We start from the raw sequence: 17,175 nt of genomic DNA, 5'->3' as shown, positions 1-17,175 counted from the left end.
AAAGATTGAGCCCAGGAAACTCTTCCCATGAGCCCGATCAGAGGCAGAGTTTACTTCAACCATAGTTCCCTGCCACACCCGAGAGCCAAAAAGGTTTGGGAAAATCAATGATTTATCTGCATGGATGCACGGTTTGCCACATTTCACAGACATGGTGAGTAAGGAGGGTTTTTTCCCTCCTGCTTCAGTGAGAATTCCATTTTATGAGTCGACAGAGGTGGGAGACGCACACTGACCTGCCAAATGAGGGGGGCAGGTGACGATCACAGCTCTGCACAGGAATGTGTTGGTAGCAGTCATCACCTTGGCCCACTCAGCATCCTGTTCAAACATATAAACAGAGATACAGCTATATATAATAACCAGGCTTCACTGATTCATTTGCAGCCTACATTAGAGTCTGTTTCTGAGGTGGAACTGTTTCAAACTGTGATTTTCCTACTAATTGTGGACACAATATAAATTGAACACGGCATTCACAAAGTGTAATGCTGTCTACATGACCCCATACGTTTAACAACCTGTGCATATGTTTATGCACTACTCCATGTTTCTGAGCCAATTTGTGCATTTAATCATGCCATTGTTTATCTTCACTCTCTGATGTATCAATTCAAAATGACTATCACTAAAAGCCATCCATATTCAGACATGCACTTAACAGTTTACAGATATTAATACACCAGGCATAGCTTTATAAATCATCACTGTGAATTAATTCATTGCTTGTATCATGATTTGTAGAAATACTGACAACCTGCTTAGAGATAGAGACTTTCTAGTAACTTGGAGCAACATGTTCTATTGTATAGTATCACTGATTTTTGAATCAGTGCAGACAGACTGCCCCCGCAGTTGCAGAGTTCTTACATGCTGGCTTCTTTTGCTCTCACATTGATATCCACTGAACATAAGCCTCTGGTGATAATTAAAAACTCACCCACCACAGAACAAACAGTGAAACACTGAAAGGTCTTAACTACATGGACTGTCAAATGACTAGATATTTTTGGATGCTAAAAATAGGAATTAAATTCAATATGTTTTTACCTTGCTAGACCAGCTCCTTAGAAACTTTAGGATTATGTTTTAAAAACTTATCAGAGAATTAAAAACCTCATTGAATAAGAGTTCACATCTCCCGGCAGCACTGTATCAAGCCTCCACTCTTAGCAGAAGAGACTTTAAGATGAAAATTAAAGGCACACTAGTTATACCAATTTGGACTACCTTCCCTGGAAATCTCAACGAAGCAATTAATTTATTCTCACTTTCTTTTCATTAAATACCGATTTTTTTAATGTTCATGGAACGATAGCCTCGTTTCAAGAAGGTCCAGGATTTGAGGCCAACTAGGGCGACTGACGCAATTCTGTGTGAAGTCTGCTTGTTCACTGTCTGTGTCGGTTTCCCCTGGGTGCTCTGGTCAGCTTAGGTGATCTGGAAACTGTTAGTTGCTCATAGCTGTGTGTGTGTCAGTGTGAATATCTTTGTCTGTCAATACGTGTTAGCACTGTGACAGACTTGAAAAATGTCAAGGTTGAGCCGTCCCCAGGCAAATGCATGTCAGGAGAGGCAGCCTCCTTTGTGTAAACAAAATAAATGTCTTCTTCTTCTTTTTCTTCCCTTTCCTTCCATTTTGAGTTCAACATGCTTGGTTGAAAAGGTCGACTGACTTTGCTAATATATAACCTGCCAGTTATTTCCTTGACTACACCATTTTAGGACAACAAATTACAATAAGAGGCTATTACAATTTCAAGAACCAAACGTGAACTTTGGTTGGGTTAAATAGCTGGTTTTGTTCAACAAGTATCACAAAATGAAAAGATTTTAACATGTGTGCTGAAATGACTTAGAAATCCTGCAAAACGTCAGTATTTGATGCGATCTGTGACTTGTGGCTTTAACTTATCTTTATATTTACATTTGGGGGACCTGACCCCATAACAACTAATTTGCTGTTGACTGATGAACTGTTACCACAAAATGTTTCAGCACCACACTATCTTTATGTTTTCAAACTGTCTCGCGGACATCCAAGCATGAACACCATGAACAAACATCAAACTAATATTTCAAGTAACAATCCAGTGTAAATGTTTGAATGCTAATATAAGAATAATTTCACTGACAATTTATTTTAAGGTTACAACAAACAAGGTGAACAGGTCTCCTGCTAGAATACAAATGTTGACTTTGTCCTTATTCAGCTCTCCTTCAAAGAGCTTTGCAGTCGACACACCTTTAAACATAAATGAAGAAAATGTCACAACTTTTAACACTGCTGCTATTATCAATAACGCTCATGGTTTAAGTTTATTTGTAATGGTCAGCACTTGCACTCACTAGTTCTGCTGCTTTTACCTGGATTGCAGGACTTGATTCAGTAATAAAACACCCCTGTTGTTTAGCCTATCAATTAACATGCTAATGTTTTTGCCTCAGTGTCAACAAGTTGAAGTAAAATGTGTCAAAACTCATTCCACGGATTGATTTGATATGATGTGTGTATACTGGTGTTGCTCTTCTATTAATTACAAGGGGTTTTAAAAGGTTTTGACCCCTCTGAATCAAGTGTCTTACACAGCTGGGTAAGTAAGCCGGGTAATAATGTCAATCAACATTGATATTACATTTAAGAGACTGGATCAACCTTCGTCTTAGCACTGTCTCTCCATGAATGGCACAAATGAAAACAATGTGACTCACTAGTTTTAAGTCAGTTGGCTAGAATTGCTTAAAGAAAGAGAGTGTACAGCAGCTGTCACCCAACTAAAGTGTACCACTTATTTTGTTTGGTAGTCCATAATCTATAACCCGATTTGAACATTGTATCATCCTTTTATGAATATTTATATTCATATTCAATATTGAATAATAAAAAAAGATTAATTTACTTTCTTACTTTCTGACTTATCAATTCAGAGAGAGTCCGAACAATGAATATATTGAGTCCAAGCTTGACACCTTAGTGTCTGTTGAGGCTTCCTGGTCTCTTAGCTGTGGATTAGAATGGCAGTCAGGCAGAACAGACAGAGCCTTCACAGGAGAAGTCCTGTTTTCCCATGGAGGAAACTGTTATCTCTGTGTCGCGCCTCATCAATCCCTGAGTGAGCCGTTACTGTACTCTACCTGCCATATGGCCTTGACGGCAGAACCCAGCTGGACGTTCTTCCACCCAAGACGTTCTGCCAGACGCTCCGAAAGCTGTTGGGTGCCTCCCTGTGGAGAGACAGATATCACATTTTAAAAAGAGTTCAAATCCCAAAGATGCCCTTCTTTCTTTGAATTGGCAGCATTTGAAAGGATAGGATCACTTCACCCAAATGAGAATACAGCAAACTCTTGATGGGGTCTGACGAGCAATCTCAGATTATTCATTTTAATTTCTCTGGTTTTAACCATAAAAAAAACTCATTAGCAACATTTCTTAGAAAGTTTTTGTTGGAGAAACAAGTTGCGGTTACTAAGGTAAAATATATTCATTCACTGTGAAGGTTTTTTTTTGTACTGTTAAAAAGCAAACAAAATATTGTATCATAAAAACTGAGTCAACATCAAAATTAAAAAAATAAGGTTAAGTTCAAAGCAACAAAAGTAAAGAACAAAAAGGAATGCTGACTTAAAAACAACTTCAGACGAAAATGTCATCAAGTCAGTTTGAATCAGAACTTAAGATAAATTCTCCCGGAGGTCAGTTCCAGCTATCTGTAGATTTAACCCTTTCATCACACAACTGAGCAGCAGGGCCATTACAGGTAACTAATTTGTAAATCTACAATTGAAGAAAAGTGGACAAAATATGCAATAGGTTTAGAATAAGTTTGCAACAAAGACATACTTGTCACCAGTTTCTGTTCTCTTGGTTCTAAGTCGTTTCATATTTCACCATTGTCTGGAATATGTGGAGAAGGTTAGAAAACAACTGCACAAAAAGGAGCAGTATAGTATGAAGCAAAAACGATCGCACCAAGGTAGCACATATAGAAGGTAGAAATATCCAATACAGGGTCACAAGATAAAGTGCTTAAATGGTCTCAATCAATAATGAGAAGGAGACAGAAAAAGAAGGCCTGTCATTCTTGGGAGAGTTTTGCAGACTGTGTTGAGGGTTGCTTTGTTCTGTAAAAGCAAAGAACAAATCCATTGTGGTCTCCACTTTTGGAAAAAAACGTAATCAATTTCACGATATTGTATCAGGGGCAGTATGTGGGTTGTGTACCTTTATCTTGAGCTCCTGAGCAGAACCTGGAGTGCTCTCCAGTAGTGGCAGCAGCCCTCCAGCTGCTGCAGCATACATGAGAAAGAATAGGAAGGACATCTGGGCTGGCTCAATGCCAAAGATGGACCTGCAGCATATTCCCAGCTCCTCTTTCAGTTCTGCCACAAAGGGATGAAAAAAACAGACTGTGGCTTTAATAATATGCATTCCCCTGCAGTGACAGTTGTCTACTAAGCTATAATTTATTCTGCAGTATGAAGGTCAACAACTGGAACAGTGCTTGTTCACAACTACAATATACTGAAGTTCAGAATGACACCTATGAAGATGGCCATTTACTCTGCAGCCTTTGTGACTTATGGAGTTCCCTTTTTTGAAAAAACAGTTTTGAATATGAATTTTCAATGTGCAATAGTGCAGTTAAACTGTGTAAGCATGGATCAAATACAGTACATGGCAACATTTTCCTAAAGTGCTATCATTTGGACAAACTCAGTGTATCCTCCAGACAAGATTCTAAATGTTCTCACTTGCATTATCTCATCAAATAGTCCAGCTTGGTCAGTGACTCTGCTTTAAAATAAAACCTTAAGGTTATAATAGTGTAATAGTGGTACTTTTGCAAATGCAAGACTCCAGCATATAGTCATTTATAATAATTGTGCAACAACTTATCAAAATTCAATACATAGTGGCTCTCTAAAGATCAGATAAGGGAACTCATTTATTTATATGTTAAACAAGGCTGCAGACTCATCGTCCTATCTTATCACCCGGCGTCCTTACTAATCACATGGCTCTGTTAAATACTTCTGATTGGTCAAAACCCCTTAACAAGGGTTATTTGTTCTGTATACCAAATCAATAAATTGAAAGGAGTCTGGCACAGGAGCCTCTGTAGACAACGTGGAGGATATTTTTCATATTACTCTGACTTCATTTGGAGAGCACCAAACTTAAGATTAGTGGTTAATGGCTGACCAGTCACCAGCAGAGAAAAGAAGACGAGAGACAGCGAGAAACAGCAAGGGATAGACCACATGGGGAGCTGAATAAAAGATACATCAACCAAAGCAACAACAAACGGCAGCATGGTATGGGCTTTGGTAGAGTCACAGGACTGGTTGAGTATGGAGAAAATACAGGTGCTGTTGGTATTTTCTGCCAAGTAGTAAAGCCAATGTTTTGATTTTACCATACCTGACATTGTTTATTTGAATGAGATTTATAACAGTAAAGCAGGCTAGTGATTAGACTTAAACATAAATTAAAAGGCTAATTATATGTTATTTCGACCCACATGTGGGCTAATAAGACTGACTGTCGTGTTTGACGGACTATTTTTTTAAGCTGCAAAAATCATGTTTGAAGCAATAGAATCAACTTGAGATCAATACGTAATATCAACTTGTTTTAATCTTTAAATGGTAGCTGGGTAATCAGAGGGATAATGTATAGTGAGCAGGTGGTTAGGCAAAATATAATAGGAAAGACCCCTCTGCTTTTAAAGGAGAGGTAGTCCCTCACCTTGGTGTGATTCTATTTGCATAACATTCCACTCATTATACATAATCATTTACATAGAATACTGTCACAAAATGTGTTATTTATGTCAAACTTTGACATGGTGGACATATGTAAGTAACCCAAATAATCATTGTCTTCTTTTGTGAGGTTTTATGAAACATTTTATTATATATATATATATATATATATATATATATATATATATATATGTAGCTCTAGCGAAAGTTCAGACAGGAAGACTACAAAAGCAATCACATAGTTGTTCAACTCTCCTCTCCCACGTTCAATAGCTCACCCGCCTCCAACTGCATGCTCCGGAGCTGTCATTGGTTAAACAGCGGTGGCTGTCATCCAATAGCTCGGGGGCAAGCCCTTATCGTCAGCCTATCAACTTTCTACTGTCTTTTTAAATGTCTCTCTCTCTCCTGCTAGTTTCTTCTTGCATTGATGGTGCACACCCCTCCACCTCCCCATCTCCACCTGGTCTCTGCAAGTTTTCAATTCCTAGGATTTATCAACCACCACTACCAGTGTCTGGACACTAGGGGGATTTCTTCTGCTGCCAAATTCACACATCCTACACTCACAAACTTATCCCCATAGAGTCCTTAGGCCAAAGATTTCTGTCAAGTTTCATTATTCATTAAGTTGTAATAAATAACCTTTATTCTTCAAGCTGTGTCTCTCCTGATTGAAATAGGAGCATCAGTATTTCAACAAACATGTCCAAGGCCAGTCCAGAATGTAATGCTTAATTATGAAAGAAAAAAAGCTGAAATTAAAATTTGCTCTTAACCCTCACCTTCAGTCCAAGCATGCTGCTCAATGTACGAGTGCAGCGTCATACTGTCCAGTTCAGCAGCCTTGGGTGTCCATGAAGGATCCTGGACACATACTGTGGCACACAATCTGTCCATCTGAGTGCAGAATACAATCACAGCAATACACCCACACATGATTTACCACTGTGAACCACAAGCATCCCATTGATACAGATAAAAACAAAACAATAGTTGGAGGCTGCCAAATATGATTCTGCCTGGGCAATTTCCTCTCATTTTCGACTTCCCACTGCTACTCTAACAGTTTACCCTGGGCAGAAAACTGTGCTCATTTTGAGATAAATGTACTCCTGGCCCATCAATCCAACCGCACACTGCATTATAAATTCAATTCAATTCCACTGAAATGTATTTATATAAAAACAGAAAGTACAATGATTAAATCCGTTTGGGGGCATTTTTGATTCACAGCTTGGCAAGAGCATTGAACAGAAAAGCTTTCGTTCGAAGGAAAAATGTACTTGTGCTCTGATTGGTCACATACAGTTTCTTATAAATTGTAATCACATACTATTTAGCAGGCAGACTCCAATCTGTTATGTCATGCACTGGCTTATGAATCCCCACTTTTAAGGCCTTTACTCTGACACTTCAGGTGTCACCATCTTGGATTGTTTTACCATAAGTGGCCATATTTGGACAACAGGATAGATATAAATTGCTAAGTCTCTATACGTGTTAAAATGTTGTCATTTTAGCTACAATCACAGGTAGCCCCACCAAACCCCACTTTACAGTTTATTTCACCCTGTGGGACAATAACTTACAAAACTAACAACCCACTGTGATTAAAGAACACTTAAAACCAGTGAAGAAAAAAATCAACTAATAGGAACATGTTGATTGAGTTAAGATATTAACTAAAAAGTAGGGTCATTACTCATCTGATTTCATATATTACTCACATTTTGCAACAATTGGAGTCTGCCTCTTTAGAGAGACTGCAGGTGTAAGTCACTTAGCTTTACATTTAACAACAAGCTTTTTCTGTTCAGTCTGTTTTTGAAGTTTGAAAAAAGCAACAAGAGGTTAGTCAACCATTCTAAGTGTATCAGTAACAGGTTTACCCAGCAAGAACTTCAGTTATTCAGCTGTTATTCTGAGCATTTCCAGGACCCCTCTGAATAAACAGAGCCCTTGGTACAGAATAACTGTGTCAATTTGTTACCTCACCTTCCACATCACCTGAACAAAATCCAACATCACCAGAGGGGAGAGAAGAGGAATACTTGTACTGTAGTTCCGGACTCTGGCAGCTGGTCCACCCATGTGGTGCACCTTCTTGCCAGTATTGTACTGCGGGTAGGTCTCCAAGCCGAGCTCCTCTATGAGCTCCAACACGTGTGTTTGGGTGCTGTAAGAGAAAGGACACTCATTTTGTTGTGCTTATGTTTACACCGTTACAGGATTTATCAAAGCATAACTACACTTTTAGCTGATGCATTATTACAGATGCATTCAATCTGTGTGTAGAGTGGGTTGAGATTATAATGCTGCTTGGGCGAGTCCTTGAACAACCAGAACACTCTTTGAAAACTGTTATTATTTTGACATGAAGGACCTCAGAGATGTTCTCTCCCCCTAAAATTATTTTTTCTATAACCCCAACAACAAGAAAGTCAGCAGAGTTGTGTAAGGTGTAGGTAAAATACACAGCTTGTAATGGTGTGCTAATCATTTAAACCCTATATTTCATTTAAAATAGTGCTAGGACAACACATCAAAAGTGCACATCAGAACAGCGAGCTTACTGGGTGTTTTTAAAAGTAAACTTAAAACGTACCTTTTTTTATCTAGGTTTAATTTGGAATCATTTATTTTTAGCCCTGGACTGCATTATTATTATAATCATTGCTTTAAAATGTATTTATCTTATTTAATTATTTATCTATTTATTTCTTATATTCTTCTGATCTTGTTAACGCTACCTTATTTTTAACTTTTTTTCCCACTCTTATTTCGTTAATTCATATTACTGTATTGATTTTATTTTATTTTTAAGTATTTTATTTATAATCATGGCTTTTAGAATTTTACCACTCCTGTTGTTTTCTGTCTCTCTGTTATTCTGTGAAGCACTTTGGGCTGCATGTTTATATGAAAGGTTTTATAGAAATATAAAGTTGAGTTGAGCTGAGTTGAGTTGAGTTGAGTTGAGTTGTGTTGAGCTGAGCTGAGTTGAGTTGAGATGAGCTGAGCTGAGCTGAGCTGAGCTGAGCTGAGCTGAGCTGAGCTGAGTTGAGTTGAGTTGAGTTGAGTTGAGCTGAGCTGAGCTGAGCTGAGCTGAGCTGAGCTGAGCTGAGCTGAGTTGAGTAAAAGGAAATATTTTATTTTTTATGAATATTATAAATGCTAATTTTAAATTTGACCCTGGTAACACGTTTGAAGAAGGTTAGGCCAGGGGCATTTTTACAGTTGTGATGCATCACCTCTTCTTTCAGCAACACTCCATTGATATTTAGAAACAGCAACTATAGTTCTGATGTGTGGTGACTGTACTATTCATGCCATTTAGTCAGTAGCAATACATTTATAAGGTGGATGGTGATTACTTGTCTCACTGTGGTCTAAATGAAAAGTACTACAAGCCCCCATGCAGTTGTTTTGTATTTAATTGACAACTACATAATACCCGAGGTGTAATATCAGAATGACTCCTGTTGCGTACCTGCAGCTCACTCCAGAGTTAATGATTTGTCTCATTTCAGTAAAATTCAGTACATTTCAATAAGCACTGAATGGGTTTTCACTGTGATAATCAAAACAACTTCTTTTTTAATGAGCACAATGTTCCTCCTGTCTTTGTTCCTGTCAACTAGGAAATCTGTCAAAGACATAATCTTAGTAGAATTATTCATATCCTTGTTATCTTAACTGAACATACTCCAAAAATACAACTTCACTGTAATGTGTCTTGATTATTTTTGTAGTTTTCAATCATTACCTTCCGACCCACTGCCCTCCTAAGTCCCAGCGATCAACGCCATTGGCTGCTGGTATTTCAGTGGACAGTGTGCGACCTCCCACCCGATCTGTATGGAACATCAGACATGATTTAGTCCAAGCAAAAACTCTTTTCAACCATTTCACTACTGAAAAACTCCACTACAGTATTAGATGCACCCCTTTAGATTACTTATTGCTTTGAATCCTGATAGTGTTACAAACCTTTTCCTTCCAGTACGAGTATCCTCATTTCTGCTTTCTTTTTTTGAAGCAAATGAGCTGCACTCAGTCCAGATAGTCCAGCGCCAACAACAATAACATCCCAAATTTCTGCAGTCATGGCTATAAGCTCAAGAGTCTATTTCTTCTTTTTGAGCCAACTTAGCATGCTCTGTAAAACTCGAGCAACAAAGAGAAATCCAACTTGTGTTCCTTTTTCTTCTTCTCTATCAATTAGGTCATCTTACCACGCCTGGGCAGCTTTCATAACACTGCACTTTGGAACTGTGAACAACTGAGCTGTGACCTACTTGGCAGATAATCAGCTGTGTAAATTCCAGCAATACAAGCCAGCAGAAGGCTTTTGATTCTTTAACAGTAGAGACATTGTCAGATGGGAAGTCTCTTTTAAGTATGTTCTACTCTGTCTTTTGAAGTTAACATATCAATAATTGTATGAATAATAGAGTTATGAAGTTTGTATTTTATTAGTTATTATATTAAAGTGAATTGATGTAAAAATATCTAAACGTAGGTATGAATGACTCTCAATTTAGCTGTAATTGAATCAAACTAAAGGCAGTAAAAGATCAGTCATTCTTCTGCATTATAGCTCAAACACAAGGCTAAAAATGCCTAACAATCAGCATCATTCTGTTTTGAAGCATGAAAGAGAACCTTATTTTACAGTATTTAAATAAGATTTTTTTAATTGAAAACCTCCAACTAGGACACACTTAAAGATGCTCTGTCGTCCATTGAAATATCTACAATAGACACACAGAAAGCAGTAATTAATAGTAAATCAGTAACAGAATTTAATCAAGCTCTCAGCATGGTACACACCAGTGTGATGCAAATTAAAGAATAAATGGGGTCTGGGCTGGGGGAACGGAATGGAAATGAAACCTAAAACATAAGATTAAACAGAATGTGATAAAGAAATGTGGAACAACTGCAAGAAGTGCTGAAGGAAGTGTGGAGGACAATCTGCAAACCTCTGGCATGTGTTTTGGTTTTGCTCCAAGTGAACTTGTGGACTGAAATACTTTTATCATAGATACATGAAAGGTAGTACTGTGAATAATCTTTGAACTGCAGTGCTGGGAACAATCCTGAAAAATGGCACACTTTATAACTAATGGAGCACCGTTTACTAGTTAGTTCAGGCTGGAAACTAAAGCTGCACAGATTCATACTGACACGTCATCCTCTTGATAAGCTGACCTAACATCCTCTCATTTGACGGTCTATGTAGGCTGCAAGATTACGTCTATCTCTCTTACCAACTTTCTTACTGATAACCTTCCTGACTGTAAGAAACTTGGTAGTGATTGGTCAAAATCTCATAACGGTTATTTAATCTCAACAGCAAAGGGCAACCACAACCTTTTTCTGCTTTTGTAACAGAGATTCAAAGTGAGTTGCGAAAATGTCAAACATGTCATGTGCCTTGAGGTCCTTCCTTTACAGTTTTTCTCGATTGTTTTAATCATTTACACACATTTACTGAAAGCATGTGTAACGGGTATTGTGTTGCATATTCTCCCACTTGCTTTAGTATGTAATGGTTTGATACATGTACTTGTGGCTCTAGAGCGCCCCCTCTCCAAGGTATATATTCGCTGTGCAGCTCTAGTGCTGTGCCAGTGTGTATAGACCTGCCGGAGGTGAGTGTCAGAACGCAGCACTGTGTACATTTATAATTAAGCTAGCAAGCTAGTAGCTAACCTTGTCATTGTTCTTTGTAGTATGGTGTATGAAACAATGAACGAGCCACTGTGCAACTGACCAGCATTTGTTATGTCCTTCTCTGTTCAGGTACACAAATATTTTTGTATGTCTGTAATTGTATATTTAATGCTTTGTAATACGGCCAGTGTGTATAGACCTGCCGGAGTGTGGTGTATGAAACACTGAACAAGCCACTGTGCAACTGACCAGCATTTGTTATGTCCTTCTCTGTTCAGATATAAAGTGTTGGTCTGGATACTCTTTCAAGCCTCCTTTATCCTTTGAATACACAACGCAGAGTTCATTAAACCATCCAGCTGCAGTAAAGTGCAGTTGACCGTGGTTACACATGCCTCATACTCTCAGAACTCTACACACAAACCAAAAAACACACACACACAATGGGCAAAACCCCTCAGTTCTCCTGCATAATGAAACTTTACATTCAAAACAATGTTATTTCTTCTCAAAATGGTATTTGTTTTCAAATGACACACACGAACTACCCGAATACACATTTATAAGAACCAGTTTAACACTGATGTGCTCGAAGTAAAACACTATGATGAATGGAAAACACTTCTTCTCCATTCATCATAATGACTAAGGCCTTTTTTTGTTCAGTGTTACACTTACTACAGACAGTATACATAAATGTATAGTTAAATATTTTAGAATATTGTTTTTATAATTAAAACACACAAATACACGGTAACATTTTTTTTTTTTTCCCCAAAAAAAACAATGTACACAGTGTGCATCCAAACCCACACAAAGTTGAACATACAGTGGTCTACATACAAAACGGTTTCGGTCTGGCCACAGCACCTCATCCACATCACAAGCAATGTTTTCCCTGGCCAAGCAGCGGGGGAAATATCGCCTCGCATGGCGAATCCAGCCACGTAAAGCATCAACTGCTATATCTCCACATGCATCTTCCATAGCTTGGAGAAGGGGTATACTGGTTTGTGGATTTTGGTCATACACTTTCCATCTCCAGGCAGAAAAAAATCCTCAATAGGATTGAGGTGAGCTTTTCTGTTTCCAATGTTGGCATCCATTGCTTCAAAACAGAAGACTCACCTGTTGCCCTTTTATGCTAAAGCTCTGATTGCTAATTGTAAAACTGTGAGACAGGTGTTTTCCCATATGATGAGTCAATGTGCATAGCAGGGCAATTAACTTTAGAATTTTGAATGACAGTGTGTTCCTTGTGAAAGCAAGAGATTTTCTTCATGAAAATTGTGCCAAATGCAAAGAATTGTGTGTAGTGTTTTGAAAAAAGTGTGTTTTAGAACTGTAATTTGGGTGTAAAGCAGGAATTGTGCTTGTAGTTTAGCAGAATTGGTTCAGGGGATTGGTGCATGAGTTACATGTTGTGGTCCTTGTGTCTCAAGTACCAGTATTTGTGTGTAAACAATTGAGAAAAACTGTAATCAAAAAGAACATTTACATCAATGTTTATAGAAGAGATACCTTTATTTTGCGAACAGGTGTTTTGCAGTTTGGATTTGGGGAAACGATACACATTGAGTATCACTCCATTGGCGTGTATAATTAATTCAAGCAGAGAAACTTCTTGCAGTATTTGCTTCGTTTCTGTTATTTTTTTCTTATTATTGATCCCATAGAAGCCAAACTCTGCATGTTTGTGTTCATAAAGTCTCAAACCACCCAGTGCCAGCTCTGTATTGAGTCATTAGCTCCTGAATCTTGACTTGAGTTCAACAGTTTGGGCGAAGCTTTGAGTAGGGGTGTGTTCCAACAGCCCTCTTGTTTTGCATTTAATTCTGAATTAGTAAAATATAGAGCAAAGGACTGCTTATTTACACACCCAGCAGACAAGAAGCAACATTAGAATTCTTGTGAAGTAGTGTTTGTGCCCACCTGATGAATGCAGGTTTTTAGTCTCTGTCCATCTACCTTGTTTTGTGTTCTCTTTTTTGTCCTTTGTTTCCAGAGAGAAGAACCAGACTCTAAAACTAAATGTTTCACTGTGTTCACAATCTAGTCGACTACTAAAGCAGCGTTCTAGCTGCTGTTTGGGGGCTTGTCAGAATGCTTACAGAACAAGAGGAAGACATGAAGTGTTTTATGTTTTTTTTTTAGTTCTTTGGTATTGTATTTATCATGGCAAGCCGTTCAGGAAATTATGATATATTGAATGAATGTCTTAATTTATGGATTGAAAGTCTGAATATATTGAATTTAAGTCTGAATATATGGAATGAAAGTCTTAATATATGGAACAAAAGTCTTAATATATGGAATGAAAGTCAGATTATATTGATTGAAAGTCTGAATATTTGGAATGAAAGCCTGAAAATATGGAATGAAAGTCTGAATATATGGAATTAAAGTCTGAATATATGGAATTAAAGTCAGAATATATTTAATTAAAGTCTAAATATATGGATTGAAAGTTTATATATATTAAATGAGAGTCTGAATATATGGAATGAACATCCGAATATATTGATTGAAAGTCTGAATATATGGAATGAAAGTCTGGATATATGGAGTGAAACTTGGAATATATATATTTATAGGAGGATAAGATAAGATACTCCTTTATTGGTCCCACAATGGGGAAATTCATGGAGTTACAGCAGCAAACAAAAAGGTGTACAGTACAATAATTTCAACAAGAATATATATAGAAAAGAAATGTTCATCAAAGACGACAGCTTGGCCATAATTCTCCCGGGGTTAGGGTTAGGGTTAGAGATAGAGGGAAGAGTGCAAATTTAATGGTTTCAAGTAAACAAATTTATAACTTATGTGGGCTAATGCTACAATGACAAACATTGCTCTCCATAAAATGTGCATTTTTGGCGTCAGATAGTTGTTTAGCATGAATTTGGGCTTGATGTTGTTTTGTCCCTGGCTCTCTATTCAAACAGCTGGTGGCTGTAAATAAAATATGCTTTTTAAAATGCTTTCCCCAAAGCCAGCCAGAACAAACAGACTGACAACACTTGAGACTTCAAAAGTGAATTTAATAGATTTTTATCCTTTATGTGTGTTCTTCCTGTTTCCACTGAAGGACACAAAAACATTCGTTCTATTAAAAAATAACATTTCGCAGGCATGTGATGAAAGTTTCATAAACCTTGTTAGAATTAAGGCACTATTTCCTGTCACTTGAAACCTATCATTCTCTCATTGTCCTTTATCTGAAACCTAGGACAACAGACATATGAGAGAAGCTTAAGTGGAGTGAGGTGCGACAATCAAGAGTGTGTGTTTGGTGGCAGTGTGTTTTCTTTTGTATGTAGAGGCAGATAGTTCTCCCCTTTCTCCTCTTACTGTTTTTGTTTGTTTGAATAAAAATTGTTAATTTTACAAAAAAAATAAAATAAATTGCAAGTAACTACTGAAACTAAAGGGATACTCCAGATGTTTGCTTTCAGAACAGTGATGATCTCATTAACTCAGCATTCCGAGCCTCCACCACCTCAAAATCAGAAACTCTCTCTGACTCCATGCGCACCTTGTTTCACTGCTTTTCAAGGGATTGCTTTGTTTTCTTACACAGCTGCCTTAGCTCAGATTTTCCTTAAGCAATTCTCCATGGTTAAATCTGATTTGACATTAATTATATCGACATAGTTTTGTTTTCTTTTGCTGGAGTGGATGTGGTCACTACAAATATTTGGTAAAGTTAGGAAGTGTTAACAGCTCAATAGCAACACCATGGTAACCTTCCAGTAAACAGGTAAAACAGGTGGAGCAAGCATCCAGTCAGAGGGCTTTATGGTAATGAGGAGGGGGTAAAGGAGGAGCTCAGCAAGGGCAGCAGGCAGCACAATCCTGTTTGATCCTTTGATGTTGGATGGAGTCTGCATTTAGGTAAGACCACTACAAACTAAGTTAGTTTTTTTTAGACTTTTTACATTTATTTTCACTCCCCTTAATGTGTTTATTGGTGCACAGTTCTCACTAGATCATACAGCTGATTTTCATGCTCTTTTATAGGACCATCATGCCTAAACAGAGCTGCAGTTCTCTGAAGCAAGTGTCCTTCTTCAGCTGTTCTTCCTGGTTCTCTGTGTATGTGTTCTGCACTGCAAGTCTCTTGAGCACAGGTAAGGAAGCAGACACTTGAGTAAACAACTGCAGGTGCATTGGCTGTATACAATAACTCTGAGATACCCACTACACTGTATTCCATGACATGTTACTGAACCAAGCATCTTTGTAGGTGTTCACTGAGACCTTCATGTCTCTGCTTTGTTGAACACTGCTGAGCAGAAGGTCTCAGAGGGGTAAGCTTCCCTGTGTGTTACCAGGGCGCTCTATCCAATCAGACTTGGGGATTATGCCCACAGATGAGAGTTAACTCCCCAGTGTTTAAAGGGATTTGAGCTCATATGTTTTGTTTTGTTTCTTCCTTTACTCAGGGTGGTGCCACTAACAGGCTTAGCTTCTGATCTTAAATACATGTCTGCTTCCAAAAAGTACATTTATAAATATAAGTTCAATGTTCATGCAATGGTAAGCGATACAACTATTTATAGTTACAGCATTTTACTGCTCTTCAATGTAATGTATTGTCTTCGGTGGATTGTATTGTAAAAAATTGTGTGCTCACTTTTAAATTTGATGCCAGCAACACATTACTAAAAAAATAAAATACTAAAAACGTATGGTAATGTTAAAATAAAAGACCTGCAAGAACATTTCCCAACTAATAAGGTTAATTTGCAACAGGTCACTTACATGACTGCATATATGTAGGGCATTGAGAGACTGCGTGAGCAAACAGTTCAACAATTTCAGAATAATGTTTCTCATCATAAAATTGCAAAGACTTTTGTGACTTTATCATGTACAGTACATGACACCTGCAAATCTGCCATGTCTGTTTTTAAATCAGTACGTAATAATAAATGCATGAAAACAGCACAGGCTCAAAATCACTTCCAAAAACCTCGACTTTGAAAAGATGGAACACTAACCAAACCAGAGATGATTCAGAAACGCCAGCGAATCCATTTAAGATGGACTGAAAATGTAAAACTGTCCTGCAGACTGACAAATAAAGATTTGACATACTTTCAAATTTATGGTCGCGGCATCCTCCACCCCAGGGAGGACAGAGACCACCCAGCTTGTTATCAGTGAACAGTTCAAAAGCCAGCATCCGTGATTGTATGGGGATGCACAAGTTTCCAGGACAGGGTTTGCTTGCACATATGAGAAGGCATCATTGATGATGAACAATATATTCAGGTTTTGGAACAACATTATGCTGCCGCCCAGACATTTCATTGTCAAAACTCAAAACTCCAGAAACTGCTGTTGTTTCCTCTCTTATTACAGCCTTGGTAAGTATATATAATATAATATATAATGTAGGTAGAAGCTCACATGATTGATGGTTGGCCATGAAAACCTCTCTCATTATTGTCCTTGTTTTTAAAAATATGGATGTAATATCTGTCACCCGTTAGTTTCCAAAGGAATGTTTTGAAGCCCAACAATAGTAGGCACCATATTGAAGATGATGACTCAACCTTATCCTCAGTCAACCTATGCACATGCAATGGCGGGCAGGCATTTGGCTTCCTTATAAACAGATACAATACCAACTTGTCGGTCAAATCAGTCATGCTCCTAATAATTCCAATCTACGGATAACCTTGAGCCTTAATATGATTACAATGGATGAGTTAT

General features: G+C 37.8%; 2 protein-coding genes across 2 annotated transcripts in view; one reads left to right on the top strand and one right to left on the bottom strand.

Annotated features, from left to right (window-relative positions):
- The window catches only part of si:ch211-127i16.2 (probable flavin-containing monoamine oxidase A), a 50,876-nt gene extending 40,942 nt beyond the window's left edge, over positions 1-9,934 (bottom strand). Inside the window, exons 1-7 of the mRNA XM_034709032.1 lie at positions 9,763-9,934; positions 9,539-9,626; positions 7,768-7,948; positions 6,555-6,669; positions 4,226-4,383; positions 3,136-3,225; positions 237-321 (exon numbers count right to left, since the gene is read on the bottom strand). Of these exons, the coding sequence (XP_034564923.1) occupies positions 237-321; positions 3,136-3,225; positions 4,226-4,383; positions 6,555-6,669; positions 7,768-7,948; positions 9,539-9,626; positions 9,763-9,880 (835 nt within the window). The 5' untranslated portion in view covers positions 9,881-9,934. The remainder of the gene's footprint in view (positions 1-236; positions 322-3,135; positions 3,226-4,225; positions 4,384-6,554; positions 6,670-7,767; positions 7,949-9,538; positions 9,627-9,762) is intronic.
- A 6,795-nt stretch (positions 9,935-16,729) lies between these two features.
- Positions 16,730-17,175, top strand: part of vsig8a (V-set and immunoglobulin domain containing 8a) — a 31,098-nt gene continuing 30,652 nt past the window's right edge. Inside the window, exon 1 of the mRNA XM_034709034.1 lies at positions 16,730-16,826. Coding sequence (XP_034564925.1) covers positions 16,748-16,826 — 79 coding nt within the window. The 5' untranslated portion in view covers positions 16,730-16,747. The remainder of the gene's footprint in view (positions 16,827-17,175) is intronic.

Source organism: Notolabrus celidotus, chromosome 19 (genome assembly GCF_009762535.1).
Source record: "Notolabrus celidotus isolate fNotCel1 chromosome 19, fNotCel1.pri, whole genome shotgun sequence".
NCBI classification, from domain to species: Eukaryota; Metazoa; Chordata; class Actinopteri; order Labriformes; family Labridae; genus Notolabrus; species Notolabrus celidotus.
Note: the sequence above shows the minus strand (reverse complement) of the source record. Positions and strands in the feature narration are given on the sequence as shown.